The sequence below is a fragment of the Monosiga brevicollis genome, genomic scaffold, assembly GCF_000002865.3.
Source record: "Monosiga brevicollis MX1 MONBRscaffold_2 genomic scaffold, whole genome shotgun sequence".
NCBI lineage: Eukaryota > Choanoflagellata > Craspedida > Salpingoecidae > Monosiga > Monosiga brevicollis.
In genome coordinates, this window is record NW_001865039.1 from 2,215,030 (window position 1) to 2,227,596 (window position 12,567).

General features: G+C 55.5%; 3 protein-coding genes across 3 annotated transcripts; 1 reads left to right on the forward strand and 2 right to left on the reverse strand.

Annotated features, from left to right (window-relative positions):
* Positions 1-1,447: 1,447 nt before the first annotated feature.
* MONBRDRAFT_35608 (uncharacterized protein) lies at positions 1,448-2,884 on the reverse strand. The gene has a single exon (XM_001742718.1). It carries the CDS (start codon positions 2,657-2,659, stop codon positions 1,727-1,729), a length of 933 nt encoding a protein of 310 aa, XP_001742770.1. The 5' UTR covers positions 2,660-2,884; the 3' UTR covers positions 1,448-1,726.
* A 2,394-nt stretch (positions 2,885-5,278) lies between these two features.
* Positions 5,279-9,653, reverse strand: MONBRDRAFT_35609 (uncharacterized protein; the record flags this gene model as incomplete). Its single annotated transcript, XM_001742719.1, has 14 exons — positions 5,279-5,434; positions 5,546-5,614; positions 5,694-5,751; positions 5,860-6,040; positions 6,117-6,320; positions 6,397-6,502; positions 6,714-6,872; positions 7,286-7,482; positions 7,590-7,710; positions 7,764-7,823; positions 7,949-8,100; positions 8,227-8,605; positions 9,191-9,347; positions 9,451-9,653. Coding segments are annotated over 14 exons (2,202 nt in total), but the record flags the coding sequence as incomplete, so codon positions are not given.
* A 654-nt stretch (positions 9,654-10,307) lies between these two features.
* MONBRDRAFT_13771 (uncharacterized protein) lies at positions 10,308-11,423 on the forward strand (the record flags this gene model as incomplete). The annotated part of the gene is made up of 1 exon (XM_001742266.1): positions 10,308-11,423. The coding sequence occupies one exon, from the start codon at positions 10,308-10,310 to the stop codon at positions 11,421-11,423; it is 1,116 nt and encodes a 371-aa protein (XP_001742318.1).
* Between the last annotated feature and the right edge of the window lie 1,144 nt (positions 11,424-12,567).

The window sequence follows — 12,567 nt, forward strand, 5'->3', positions numbered from 1 at the left end:
CCCCTGGGCTCGACCAGACTGCCTCGCAGCGAGATGCCCTGCTCCGACTCGGTCTGCAACTCACCCTTGCCTCGATGCCCCAACCCTGTTGTTTCGGATTGATCACACCCGCGTAGTGCTGCTTGTTGTTTTCGGGCGCATATCACCTCTTTCTACCCCAAACTCAAGCCACGCACAACCGATGGCTGGCGCTTGATCTCTTGGGTAAGGTGGCAGCCGTGCGCAGCCGTGCGCAGCCGTGCGCAGCCGTGCGCAGCCCTGTCAGTCGCAGGATTGAGCGAGCCTCTTCTCTCTAATTTTTTTTTTTTTTCCGAAGCTGCACATGTCTCACTTGTCACTCTTGGGCCGTAGGTATCGCGCTGGGCATGATTGCTGCCTACTTTCCGGGCGTTTACTACGGTTTTTACTGTCTTCCCGTGAGTTGTGTAACGGTACACCAGGAGCCTTGGTTGTTTTGGCTTTGGGCTTTTCCCTTGAATCTGGTTTATACCTGACCCGGCTCAATGATGCGTCCCTAACCGTGGTTGCTGGTTGCGGCTTTGGTCTTTTTGGCTCCGGGTACTTGCCATCGTTGGGATTGCAGGGCCTGCGGCGATTGTACGCGGGCGCCACGGTCGTGGTGTTTGTTGGCAACCTAGTCATGCAACTCAACCCGAAATTTTTAACCAACGCTTGGGCTCTGCAACGCATCATCACCTACTCCATCACCCTCGGTTTTGGGGTAAGCCGCGGTCTGCCAGTCGGCTGTCGGGCCCGCGTCCAACTGTACACTCTTGAATGTTATCCCTCTGCTTCTCTGCTGCTCTGCCTTTGTCGCTGGCCCCCTTGTTTCGAGGCTTCCCACAAGATTATTATAACCCACGCCTCTTTGTGTCGCGCGATGGCAGATTGTGCCTGTCTCGCATTGGGCGATTCTCAACTATGAGAACCAAGAGGAGGTGGATTTGTTCTTGTACCGCGTCCTTGTCTCGTACGCCATCATGGTCGTGGGTGTGCTCTTCTACTTGTCGCGCTGGCCTGAGCGCGCTTGCCCAGGTAGAGCCAGATCAAGCGCATGGGGTGTCTCAAGCGAGAGAGAAATTCGATCATCGTTCCCTTCCTTGCGAACCCGTATGTCCAACTCTCCCGTGCCCTCACTCTTACCCTACTGAAATGATAATGCGGAAACCGCAGGGGCCTGCGATTACTTTGGGCATTCACATCAATGGTGGCACACGATGGTGCTTGTTTGCTTCATATGGTGGTACAACAGCACGATGAGCATCTTCAACTACCGGCTCACCCACCCTTGTCCCACGGATGCGCCCGGAGTTTAAGATAAGTTTTCAGGTTTGGATGGCTGGTGGCATAATTGATGCTGAAACCGGATCACTTTCTTGAGATGAACACCGTGCAGCACCAAAGGCTGAATGATCAACGGCAAGAAAAGGAAAACGGAAAAAGAAATCGAGTCGGGATTGTCAATTAATCAAAGGATACATGAAGCACATGGGCATTCACATGTCAATGTGATATGGTTGTGGGGGAAAAAAAAAAAAAGGAAAGAAAGAAAAATCAAGACGGGCACGCGTGCCGTGCCAGGCGATGGGAGCGTAACATAACATGGTCAAAACTATCAAATCAACAAAGGAGCACCAAGTAAGAGACAAAGGCAGCCCTCATTCCAAACACGGTCGAAACCCCGCACGCGCTGAAGCTTTGTGGACGGTGAGCGGCCGTTCATTCATTACTCAAGACGGACCGCCCGACGGGCGTCGGAGGAGAGTTCGAGCTCAGCAAAGTAGTCGGTGACCGAGTCCTCGCCAAACGCATGTGCCTCATGGCCCAGGGGTGATGGAAGGTATTTGATGCCAAGGGCTTGATCAAGGCTGGGGCGGCTGCCCTCGCTGGAGAGGGAGCCACGCTCGCTGGTGGTATCTGAGCCGTACCGAAAGGCATGGGTGTGGGCAATGACCGAGGATGGGGTAGGCAAAATGGGGGACATGTCAGGAGAGAAGAGATCCGAGGTACTGTAGTGGCTGCTGGTTGGAGAGGGAGTGGCATTGGGGTCGAGTCGTAGGGCAGCCTCTTCGTGACCCGTTTTGGCGGCCAGATCAAAAAGGTGATCAAGCGAGCCTTGATCCCAATGCTCCTCCCGAAGATCTTCAGCGTTCTTGACGGGTTGATTTTCAGGCAAGTCGATGCTGAGGCTGGCCGCCCGGCGGCGGGCCATGAGGCTCATCTTGACGTCGGGGCGGGGCGAGGCAGCGGCGGAGCGCACCACCTGATCCAATGAGCCGCCTTTGCGCAGGTTTGGCTGAGCATGGGAATGGTGCGGCAAGTGCAACTGCAGGTTCTTGGCTTCACGGCGGTGCAGCAAAGGGCTGGTGGTCACACTCTCGCAAGCGGTGCTGCGCGTGGCCTCGGGCGATGAGGGCGAGGCGACGAGGAGCAAGCCTGAGCTGGAACGCCGGGTACTGGGAAGAACATGGCGCCGTGCCTCGGGTGCCGGCAACACTTTGTTTGGCGCCAGAGCCGCTTTGAGCTGGCTCTGCTCTGAGCTCGAGTCGAGTTGAACCGCAGAGCGGGCTTTGGGATGGACCAGGGCAAAAGTGGGTTCAGGAAGATCATCCACGCTGGTGGAAGCGGCCATGGCAGCGGCCGATTGATGATGCGCCATGCTGTCCGATCCAAGATGGATCAGAGTCGAGTTGAGAAAGGAAAAATGCTTGCGCTCCCGCTCGATCGCCGAAATGGTGCGTAATGCAAGGGGAATATGTGACGAGAGCAATCCAAACAGAAGATTGCTGGTCACACGCAACCACCTTGTTAGCAATCCGATAACGCAAGCAGGGCCGATGCAGAGCAAGCGGTACACACAGGAAAGAGACCGCACAGAGAGAGCACAGAGAGAGAGAGCACTGAGCGTGAGTCACAGAGAGAGCGAGTCACAAGAAATGACGACGCCCGGATCACGACGCGGGACGCGGGAAGCAGGGCCCGCGCACACGTAAATCAAAAGTCGTCCGTATAAACGGCAGTCAACGGAAAGAAGGAGTTGGCTTGGTTACGAGACACCCCCTGTCAAACAATGGCGCGTCCCAATCCCCCTCCCAAGGAAAATGGGGAATAGCACAAGCGAGACAAATGCACGACACGGGTTGCCGCGCAAACAGCAAACGGCAGTCCCGAAGGAATGTATGTGTGTCACACACAGAGACACACACACACACACACACACACACACACACACACACACACACACACACACACACACACACACACTTGAATTGGCAGCGGCACCAAGCTGTTGTTGAGGTGCGTCATGCAATGTACAATAAGAAGTGTGAGTAAGTCTTGTTAACGTGGTAATGTGTTGGAAAAAAAATACCGAACCAAACCAACATGATATCATCACACCAAAGGAGCGCGTGTGGTGTGATGTGTGTGTGATCTGTGTGATGTGATGTGCCTCATGTCAGGGCGGTCATGTTGTGGTACTGTAATGACGATGACGCCCCTTTGACGCCCCTTGCCTTGCGTTTTTGTGTTGGGCGGATCAGATGGTATAATAAATCATGTGACAGTCAGGATGACGGGTAAGGTGCTTCCTTGATGTTGATGCGCCATCAAAGGGAATCAAGCTCGACGATGGAGATTGGCTTGGTTTGGCGAGGCAACGGTGAGGCGCGTGTGGGCGTTTGGCGAGAAGGCACCCATGAAGCGGACAAACCACAGATTCAAAGAGCGACGCCCACGAGCGCGTCTCACACACACACAAAAGCGGGAGCGCAGGGAGGTTTGAGAAAGTTGGTGCGGGTAGGAATTGAATTGGGGTCATTGTTCCTTGATAACCATTGACATGATTAGGGCAAGGGTGGTGGTGACTCACCCGCTTCAAAAACACGCCTCGCCTCGCCTCGCCAGGCAGATCCAGCCCTCACGAGGGAGAGATGCACACGCGTGTCCAAGGATGCGGGGTCTTCAAACGTCGGGGGCGCGCTTTTGACCTGATGCGGGTTGGTTGGGTTGGAATTGCTGTATTGTTTCGCAACCGCCCTTTTGTGCTGGGTGTCCGGACGAAACGCTGCAACCTCATGGTCATGTTGGGCTCGAAGAAGACGAAGGGGAGGGACATGTATGTCCTTACTGTCATTGCTCCGTATAAAAATGATTTTTAAATTGCGGTGCCACACCCCATTGCGGTGGTGAGAGATTACATCAATCGCGTTGTCCGTTGCCCCGCCCTGACCGCCTGCCGAGAGGGTGTCAAGCGTATTGCCATCGTCCCCCGGACCTCGTGGTACGGTGACACAAGCCAACCATTGTCCGGCAGGTGCTCAAGGCAATCGTTCCTTCCACACAAGCTGGTCAGGGCCTGGGTACCTGGGTCCCTGCGCCCATCAGAGCTTCTTTACCCTGACCGTTACATCAGGGCTACCGGATGGATCGAGCGCGTGGTTCATGTTTTGAATCACACGCTCGTGCAAAGCTCTCTCCCTCTCTCTCTCTTCAGCATTCAAAACGTGGATCGCCATTCGAGTCGTAGCTAGCGCCCGAGGGAATGGGACTTTGAAATGGTGCTTGACATTCCTTCCCCGCCTTGAAATGGCGCTTAAACCCTTGAAAATGGCGCTCGCTCTGAACCGACCAAGCTCGACAGATCATCGGATCGGCACCACGTTCGTGCATGGCAACATGACTGCATAATGATGAATTGGGGACCGAGAACAGAGATGCATATGGCCTTGGCGTGCTTAAAATGATAAAGAATTAAGAGGAGAAGCGTCGAGCTAAGACAAGCGTCGATCTCTTGGGCCGTGTGAGTCAGAAGAAGAAAACAGACTCACCCCCTCTGGACCTCCTCGTCTTTTGCCACGACTCCGCCGGGGCTCAGGCTCGATCGGCCACGGTTCGGATCCGCATGTCCATGGGGTCCAATGCCTGTAACGGCTTGGCTAACAGCAGGCGTTCAATGTTGACACGCCGCAAGGCGCGCAACACATCCCCAACCTGGGCGTTGCGCACTGCCAACGCTTGTGGTGGCCCCTCATTGTCCTCTTCGATCCGATATTTGAGCAACGGATAAGCCGCCACCAGCAGCATGAACAACTACAGCCAAGATCATTCGCACACAGTCGGTTGGAAACAGAACCAAGCGTGAGCCAAGGACTACTCATTCGACCCGCTTGAGCAATCCCCCCCCAAAAAAGTCTGCCTCAATGGCCGTTGCTGCAGCGCGAGCTTGGGTACAGGCACCGACCGAGTGGGCTGCATCAAGCGTGCTGGTTGTCGCACGCAATGGATCCTGGAGCGAGGTGACATGCCCTTTGCCACAGGGCAACGTGCCCGGCGAAAACCCTTGACAACACGTCCAGTGGTCTTTGCGATACACGCCCGTGTGACAGGCCGTGCGCACCTCGGCATCGGACGCTTGCAGGATTTTGCGCATGACCTAGCAAGCACCCCAGGCCAGTTTCGTTTCCTCACCGTGAGCCAGCCGTACCTACCCCGCGCCTCCAGAAATTTCGACTTGAATCTCGTCCACCCAATCCTTGCGCCCCACCTGCAAGAACGTCTCCAATTGCTCGGCATTGAACATATCAATGTAAATTGTGCTGAGGGGCAACACCAGCTACACCCATCCAATCAACCAAGAAACAGGGTGAGTCGACTGGAGAATGCTCGGCGGGCATCAGATGTCCCATGCTCACCTGAACCACATACGGCCGGTCAAACGCGTCCGCATCAACCCGCTCCACATTGCGAATCCTGGCACCATACGAGGTTACACAGACAACAGCCAGGTGAGTCCATACTTAGCAGCACCGTGGGGCTGCGCACGGTCCAACCATGTTCAAGCCTCGGCCAACCACGCACTGTTCCACATCAATCTTGAGTTCGGTATTGCCACGCTTGTTCACCGTGAGCTCTCGTGAAGACAGTGTGAGGCTGCGCTTCTTCAAAGCCATGGTGGCACTGTCTGTCACGGCCACCTTTTCTTGCTGAAAGACAATCTCTTCCTTGTTGTACGTCTCCACCGACATCAAAGACGAGCGCTCTACGCCCACCATGCCAGCATCAGTGAGGGGTATTTTGCCGTGGTGCACCCCGATGCATGGGGGAGCGCCACCTACCATTGGCACTCGGCTCGGTGCTCATGGCCAAAATATATGCACGAGCCGAGTCAATGCTGTCCTCAATAATGGGTCGTAATGGGTCCATGTAGGGCTCCTTGCCACCGGCCAGGGCCGAGCCCAGATTTCCAATCGTTGTAATGGCCTTGGCCAAAAGCGTCAGTGTTCGTGCCACGTTGCCCGTAGGCCGCTCGTCACGCATACCTAGAGCAACATACGTGAGCTCACACTGTACGCTCCTACTCCAGCCAGCGCAAAAGATAGAGAGCAGCCCACGAACCAAACAGCTTGGGATTGAGGACGGCAGGCGCAAAGAAACGCAAGAAAAGAAACCCCGACACGGCCGTAAACGGCGCATCCTTGTCCCGATGCACCAAGTCTTGATTCTGTTGACCCGCAAAGACGTGCGTGGGCCCAGAGCATTCCGTTAGCAAGTGTACCATGTCGCCATGAGGTTGTTCCCGCCAAGACCGCAACCCCATCCCACCCCCGCAAGCAACACAGCCAAGATCAGACCACATGGAGAACCCCGGAGATCGACAGAGCCGGGACACAGACGCTGTGCGAATAGCCAAGCACACCGCGGTGATGACATACCGCAGCAACGGACTGTCGCAAGTGACTAAAGACCTGGCGCATAATCATGGGACTGGCCGAGACCGTGTGAAACATGGCCTTGAGGATGGCATCGAGGTATCGGATCAAGTGATCCGCGTGCTTACGCACGACACCACTCTGTGCGGCCTTGCGAGGCAGCTGTGTCATTGGGTCCCGTTTGTTCAATGTCGAATGAGCAAGTCACGCGGGCACAACACTTGCAGCACAACCCCTGGTCCAACTGCACGCCCAAACAATCTGCAGTGCAAGTACAAGCTCGCATGCGAAAAACAAAAGGCCCTTGAACAGGGCAATCATACCCGGGCTGGATCAATCTCGCAATCGCGATTCTCATTGGCCACGGTGTTGATAATTGGCAGCAAGATGCGATGCAAGTACTCCAAACCCACAAGCTTCATAAACTGATCCGTGCACTAGGACAGCCCCCCAAGTCCCAGGACGAACGCGCAGATGGGCCATGAGGACAGCATGGGCTAACCGGATGAGACGTGATCAAGCGTCTTCGTGCTCGTCTTCGTGTGCATCCAAATTTGACCCAATTCTACAGATACCTTAGATGCCAACGAATTACTGCGAAACAACGTGGCTGGATCAGTGGCGCGCTGCACTTCCGCGGCGTTGAGTGCCTGCAGACACGCAACAGCGCTGTGGCGGCTCACAAACGTCGACATCAAGGCCCGAGCAAAGTCTTCGCGGTCAAAGGGAAGCAGTGCTTCACCGGCTTGCTGCTTGCTCTCCGTCAGTAGCGCTGCGCACGACAGGGAGATGCCTCAAAGTGATTGTGCCCAACCAATGCGCCGAGGTCGATGCCCAAGCACCAGTGACACCTGCCACTACGTCTGATCAACCACGCACCATTCATAACTCCCAGAAACGTAAAGTCATCCAAAGGCTTATGAACCGAAAGCTCCTGCACCCAGTCGTAACCCATCGTGAGCGTGCGCCCGATCGCATGCACCGCACTTCCTCGGCCCCTCTGCACCGAGTCAACGTCGTAACAAAGCAAAACACCGAGGCCTTGACACAAACCTCGACAAGCTGGACGACGTTCTCGTAAGAGCTTTCTGGCAAGACCAGCTCGCTGCTCGACTGAAAGAAATTGACCAACGAGGATGCGAGTAGCCGCGCAAGTCAGGCAGGCAAGAGGGTAGCAAGGCGGGCCTTTGCCCTTGTGATGTAAATCGTCCCCGAATCAAGAGGCGAGCTGCACCCACCTTGAGAAAAACACGGACGGTGCCGCCTGTGCTCGAGGTCTCGTCAAAGTCGTCGATTCGAGGACCAAGACGGTACCACATGAGTCGACGGACGTCCAGGTCCAAGCTTTGCACAGGGATGCGCGCCTGACCGCGAAAGCGTCGCGTTTTGCCTGATGTGGTGAGGGGGTGGGGGGGGGGGGAGGAGGGTGCCTCCTTGTCAGCGGTCTGACGGCCATCAACTTTAAGCATCAAACCCTCACCCGCCTCTGCCATCCATGTCAAGTCTGTACACTTACGCGACACCTCCCATAGAGTAATGAGGAGATCCTCGTGAACATCGTCCGTCTCCACCGTGAGCGATTCATCCCACATGGGATGCCTGCATGGCATGGCACGAGTGGCCAACGTGAGCACCGGACGCACAACAACCTGAATGCCCTCGTGAGCCATCTGGCAACTTTGCACCACTCGTTCCGGTCTTTGCCTCGCCGCCGTATCAACAGACCGGGTATTAGCAACGCTTGACTCGTGCGAAGTGCTTCCAAGGCGAAGCTCAAAGGTGTGTTGGGTTTGGGCATTATTGTCTGAGTTGAAGAGCAGGTCACGAGCTTTGACGACCGTGACCTCAATCTTGTCGCGTCCGGCGAGCTGAGTGCGTGTCAACTCGACAAAGACCTGGAAGCCAACCGAATCACCAGCACAGGAAGGTGAGATGGCCGCAATGACTCTGGACGAGCTGCAAAGCTATAAACTCGCGCTCTCCACTCTTTGTTCAAAGTCTTTTTTTTTTGTTTTTTTCTTTTTCAAAGGGGAGCAAAAGGAATGAGTCAATCGCAAAAAAAACATCGCAACGGACTTCGCCTGGGATGGTAATGGCTTGGGACGGCTTGATCAGGGGGTGCCATCGCTCCTTGACGTCTGTGGCACGGACAGTGATGGAAGAGCCGACGAGTAAGTGAGGCGTCTCAGTATCTCGCAAGGCCAGCAGGACGGCAGGTGCGGGCTTGTGAGCAATCTGCATGAGCTAGGCTACATCCACTGCGAGCGTCGCAACAAACCGCCCGTGTTGGTGGGGTCGAGCAGCGAGGCGCGATTCAGATTTACGCGGCCCAGCTCGACCTCGCGATTCCCCTTATCCTGGCACCAAACCCAGCGAATGAGACAGGCGAGGCGGGGGCAAGAGCACACAGCCACAAGGTCAAGACGTGCCAACAAACACACAAACAAAGCAGGGTCAGCAAGAGTATGAAGAAGACGTACCTGCATGAAGAGCTGAAGCGATACGAGGGAGAAATTGTAGGAAAGCAAGAGGTCAAAGCTATCTCCGAAGAACGGCGAGGTTGCGCCGCGCTGGGTGCTCGTTTGTGCGACCACTTCGTCATCAACCACAATCTTGAAAAAAGCAGCCATGCTCTCTCTGGTGGGGGAGCAGGCACGAGAGACCGGACAAGCGAGTGCAGGTAACATGAGAGGCTCGCACGATCCCGATACCAAACGGACTCGACGCAGACTGCACGTACGCCTGAGGTGGCTTGACATTCTTTGCTTCGCTGATTCGGACTTGCAGGGTGGTTTTCCAGAAGCAGCGAAGATCGTCCGACGCGGGTTCAGGCGTTTCTACCTCATCACGCAAGGTTGTGGGTCGGCGGCCAGCCGGAAAAGGTGCGGCCGTCGCAGCCGACACGTCGAGCGTGTCGTCCTCCTCCTCCTCGGCGAAGCTCATCCCGAGGATGCCAACACGATGCACCCACTGAAGGAGCCCCCACACTCGACAAGAAGAGCACAACCCCACCCAGATCAATGCCCATCAACAGCCCCCCCCTTGCAACCCTGCCCCCTCAATCACCGCCAACACACACATACACACACACTCTCTCTCTCTCTCTCTCTCTCCTCTCTCTCTCTTTCTCTCTTCGCACTTTGCTCTAAGGATGTGTTGCGATGCCAAAAATAAAAATGGGCGTTGATTTGACCAGTTTTTGCTGACAATTCTCCGATGCTTCTCTCTCTCTCTCTCTCTCTCTCTCTCTCTCTCTCTCTCTCTCTCTCTCTCTCTCTCTCTCTCTCTCTCTCTCTCTCTCTCTCTCTCTCTCTCTCTCTCTCTCTCTCTCTCTTTTGTCGTTGTTGTTCAGTCACCACTGTCAAGCGCAGCGGATCAGTCGAGCGGACTTGAGCTGCTAACCGAGCAGGAGGTGGCTGATGATTGGGTGGTCTTTTTCCAGAGGCTGAACGCTTGTGCTAGCAGAGAACTGGTGTGGACTCCTTTTTTTTGTGTGTGGACAGCTGTGGTTGTTCGCTTCGTTAAGGGTCAAGCGGACTCGGAACGAGGCTGCCAACCACAGCGCACAGGCTCGACGCGAGAACAAGACCAGCGGGCATGAGCGCCCGTAATGAGGCCTCCGCTGCGGCGTCGGTAGAGCCCATTTTGCACACGTTCCCCAATGGCAGGTTTCGCTTGGACCCGCGCTTCTCGCCAGACCGCGTCATTGGTAGCGGGGCCTACGGCATGGTTTGCAGTGCGCTGGACAGCGTGAGCCGCAAAAAGGTGGCCATAAAAAAAATTAGCTCGGCCTTTACCATGATCCAGGTGGCCAAACGCACCTTGCGCGAAATCAAGCTGCTCAAGCACTTCCATGCTCACCCCAACATTGTGAGCATCCTCACCATTCAACGACCCCCGGCGACAACGGCCGACTTCAAGGACCTCTATGTCGTGCTCGAGCTGCAAGAGTGCGACCTGCACCGCATCATCCATTCGGACCAACCCCTGTCAGAAGCACACGTGCGATATTTCCTCTATCAACTTCTCTGTGGTCTCAAGTACATCCATTCTGCCAACGTCCTGCATCGTGACATCAAGCCGGGCAACCTACTCATCAACAGCGACTGCTCCTTGCGCATTGGTGACTTTGGCATGGCCCGCGAAATGGCCTCCAAACCCGAACAACATCAAAATTTCATGACCGAATACGTGGCCACCCGCTGGTACCGTGCACCAGAGGTGCTGCTCTCCTTTGATCGCTACACTCAGGCCATCGACATGTGGTCTGTCGGCTGCATCCTGGCTGAAATGCTGGGCCGACGCCACCTTTTCCCCGGCAAAGACTACCTTCACCAGCTCGGTCTCATTCTGTCGCTGCTGGGCAGCCCTTCGGAAGATGTCCTTGACCGCATTGGTAGCTCCCTGGCCCGCCGATGCCTGCAAAATTTTCAGAACATTCCAGCCCTCGACCTCCATACCGTGTTCCCCGACGCGCGCCAAGACCTTCTCAACCTCTTGTCCCTCATGCTGACGTTTGACCCCGAGCAGCGCGTCACCGTGGACCAAGCTCTGGAAAATCCGTTTTTCCAGGGACATCGCCGCCCAGACCTTGAGCGTGTCTGTGAACCCTTTAGCTTTGACTTTGAGGTAGCATCGTTGTGCCAGCCTCTGTTGGATCTCATTGTTTATCATACTATAATCGCCACTCTTCTTCTTGTATTCATGCGATGAACCTCACTCACCTTTCAGGAGCGAGACGTTGGACTTGAGGAGCTACAGAAAATGGTCCACGACGAGGCCCTTGAATATCACACTCCAGGCACTCGTGTACGTTGTACCTTTTCCCCCCTCAAACTCGCGAGACGGGCGCCCACCCTGCGCTTCACTGCAGAGTTGACGGCAACTCTTGTGCCCTACAGGCCTTTTTACATGCCCAAATGGCACTCCCCAAAGTGACTGTGCGAAAGCGAACGAGCTCCGGCCCAAAGCAGGGTGCTACCAATGGTGCAAGCACCCATGGTGACGCAACCCCGCGGCCAGCTACCAATGCACCGGCCAAGGCGGCGACCACTACCACCAATGCTCGCATCAGCTCGGAAGATGCTGGCAAGGATGCCGACAAGGGCGAGCAGGTGAGCTTACTCATTCTACTTGTCGCGGCCATGGGTCCAGGCAAAGCGGATCTACCCTGCACATTTGACCTGCACCTGCATTGATCCCACAGCCGGCCAAAAAGCGCAAGCCTCGCCCTCTGAACAAGGTCATTCACCCCGAGATGAAGCCCCAAGAAGAGGAGAAACTCAACAACTTTCGGCGCCGTTTTCAGCAAGGGTATCCGGTGAGTGTCTTTGCGAACCACGGAAGTGCCACGAGCACAGCTTCGCTTGCGAACTGTGCCTACATGCAATCTTGCTCCTGTTCTTTGCGTAGAATCCTGCGCCAGAAAGCAATGAGCCTCCGGCACCGGAGAGCGAAATCAACACAACGGCACCCCCGCCCGACACCACCAAGACCCAGCCGGCGGCCGCGCTTCCCTCAACCACCACAGCGACGACGGGACTATCGACCACTGCATCCCATTCATCGGGTGATTCCTTTACTACGGCGGCATCAGCGCTTCTTCGCGATACAAGCTTTGCAGCCTCCGTGGCGACAGATGCCGAGCTTCTGCCAGATGGGATGACGCCTCTCACAACTGCGGATTTACTCGGTAACGCTTCCTGTTTTTTGTTGTTGTTTTTTTTGTTTGTTTTTTCTGTTTTTGGCTTTTTGTGTTTTTTCTGCTCGTCACGAACGCTTGTGCGCAAGCGCGAAAGTCACTTGAAACCCGTACTTTGCCTACCTAGGCTTGACGGCAGCCACCAACACCGATGCA

Excerpts from the sequence above, each read along its gene's own strand:
- MONBRDRAFT_35608 (XM_001742718.1), bottom strand. The coding sequence starts at position 2,659 with ATGGCGCATCATCAATCGGCCGCTGCCATGGCCGCTTCCACCAGCGTG.